The 2,500-nt window shown below is 53.2% G+C and overlaps 1 protein-coding gene across 2 annotated transcripts in view; it reads right to left on the reverse strand.

The window, feature by feature from the left end:
* Positions 1–2,500, reverse strand: part of mast2 (microtubule associated serine/threonine kinase 2) — a 41,283-nt gene that overhangs the window by 7,094 nt on the left and 31,689 nt on the right. For both annotated transcript variants that reach the window (XM_076045161.1, XM_076045160.1), the window contains exons 15-21: positions 2,441–2,500; positions 2,177–2,315; positions 1,916–2,048; positions 1,423–1,588; positions 792–893; positions 574–696; positions 205–314 (exon numbers count right to left, since the gene is read on the reverse strand). The exon at positions 2,441–2,500 is cut by the window's right edge and continues 149 nt beyond it. In XM_076045161.1, the coding sequence (XP_075901276.1) occupies positions 205–314; positions 574–696; positions 792–893; positions 1,423–1,588; positions 1,916–2,048; positions 2,177–2,315; positions 2,441–2,500 (833 nt within the window). The remainder of the gene's footprint in view (positions 1–204; positions 315–573; positions 697–791; positions 894–1,422; positions 1,589–1,915; positions 2,049–2,176; positions 2,316–2,440) is intronic.

Consider the following 2,500-nt stretch of genomic DNA (forward strand, 5'->3'; position numbering starts at 1 on the left):
TCCACCTAACAGGAAGTGGTAGGGGCCTGAGGAACCCCGAAGAGGAGCTCCAATCACAGTCCTCCCCTGACAGAGACAGGAAGTAGGACAGTCGCCCCTCCCACTGTCGCCCTCGGGAAGCTAGAACTCTGGCCAATGACAGCAGCTGGTGGCGGTGGGAGGAGGGCTCTGATTGGTCAGCTGGGAGGTAGGGGGCGGGGCTACCTTGCTGAAGCGGGGCGAGCAGGAGGAGAACTGTCGCAGCTCCACCAGCTCCTCGTCGTTGGTGTCGTCCTCGTCCTCAGAGTCCAGGTGGTGGTAGCGGTCCGAGCGGGCTGGCAACACACACACACACACACACACACACACACACACACACACACACACACACACACACACACACACACACACACACACACACACACACAGCTGATTAACATAATCTGGCCGTGAGAACCAGTTTCTGCGGCCTGTTGTTGGGGCCGCTGCCTCAGGTTTGCAACCGTCAGGTTCAGTTGCACAACAATGCCACACACACACACACACACACACACACACACACACACACACACACACACACTGTGGGTAGCTTACTGTCGAAGTAGCTGGTGTCGTCCTCGCTCTCCAGCTGGGGGATGAACTCGGCCTTCTGCCTCAGCAGGCTGTTCCAGTCCAGCTGGCTGAAGAAGCAGTGCTGCTTCACCTCGTACGCACTTCCTGTTGGAGCGGGAGGGGGACAGGAAGTCCTGAAGAGGGCCGCCTGCCAGCTGTCACCGTGCTAGTGTGCTAGTGTGCTAGTGTGCGTGCGCTACCTGTGCCCAGCCTCTCCAGGGGGTTGAGTCTCAACAGCTTGGAGATCAGGTCCTGGGCCTCCTGGGGCAGAGCTTCCTCCTCCTCCGGCCAGGTGATCTCATCTGAGCAACAGCAGCAGCACAAACACCTTCAGCCAGCGTCCACAGCAGCGCCAGCTCACACTGCAACTGCAACTGGAACCAACCATCCAACTACTGCAGCTGCTAACGCTAACGCTAACAACAATCAAAGAAGAGAGTGTGCGTGTGTGTACATACTATATATGTGTGTGTGTGTGTGTGTGTGTATGTATAGACACACATGCATATATTTTTAAATATAAACATACATTCATATACTGTATGAATATGGAAATAAATGTATATGTATATATACAGTATGTACACTAAAATATTATATATATATATACACGTATATCTATATTTATACATACATATACATATATATACACACATATACATATACACATATATATATATATACATACACACATATACATATACACATATACACACATATACATATACACATATATATATACATACACACATATATACATATACATATTAGGGCTGCACAATATATTGTAAATTTACATTGCGATATCGACATGTGTGACATGTGACTCACCGCTGATCACCTGACCAAACAGCTCCTCGGGTGTGTCTCCAAAGAAGGGTGCGCAGCCCACCAGGAACTCGTACAGGATGACACCCATGGCCCACCAGTCCACCGGCTTGCCGTAGCCCTGCCGCAGGATCACCTCGGGGGCAATGTACTCGGGCGTGCCGCACACCTGCAGGCCAAGAGTCGTCACCAGAGGGCCTCCTCCGGGGACCAACTCTCCACTATAACACTCTGGTGGTAACACTCTGGTAAAACTACAATAATGATGTAATAACACTGTAGTACCACTGTAATAACACTACTGTAACACCATGGTAACACGACGATAATAATGTCACAACAGCACAACAAAGATGCAACAGCACTACAATAACGACACTGTAACGAGGCTACGGTTCACACTGGACTCTCATGTGACCAGTGCAGCAGCTGGATTCTGCCCCAGCGGCTGACTCGGCTGGAGGAGGTGGCGCCACTGGTGGCGGTGTGGCGGTACCTGCTTGTCCAGGAACTCCCTGGTGTCCTTCTCGATGTGGCCCTCGTACAGGTTGGTGGTGAGACTCATCAGGCCGATCTTGGACAGGCCGAAGTCCGTCAGCTTGATGTGGCCCAGGGAGGTGATGAGGAGGCTGCGGCAGCAGAGAGGAGGAGCCCGGCTTGATACCACATTGGGGGGGCGTTTGCATAATTCCAGCAACAATATAGCGCAAATGAAGGAAAATGCATGTGTGTGTGTGTGTGTGCGTGCACGTCCTACTTGTCAGGCTTGAGGTCTCGGTGCACGATGCCGTAGTTGTGCAGGTACTCCAGCGCCAGCACCGTCTCAGCAAAGTACATGCGGGCCATGTCCACCGGCAGAGGACCCATGTTCTTCAGCAGCGTGGCGCAGTCTCCACCTGCAGGGGGCAGCACGGAGCTCAGAGAGCGCCTGTGGGCCCTGCACCACCCAACCAACCCACCTGGCCTCGCCCCCTGCCCACCTGGCCCCTCCCTCCTCCTCCGCCTCCCACCTCCTCCTCACCTTCCACGTACTCCATCACCATGCACAGGTGCCTCCTCGTCTCGAAGGAGCAGAACATGG

This window comes from Nelusetta ayraudi, unplaced genomic scaffold (genome assembly GCF_046127955.1).
Source record: "Nelusetta ayraudi isolate G7.1 ecotype Tasmania unplaced genomic scaffold, CSIRO-AGI_Nayr_v1 ptg000084l, whole genome shotgun sequence".
Taxonomy (NCBI): Eukaryota; Metazoa; Chordata; class Actinopteri; order Tetraodontiformes; family Monacanthidae; genus Nelusetta; species Nelusetta ayraudi.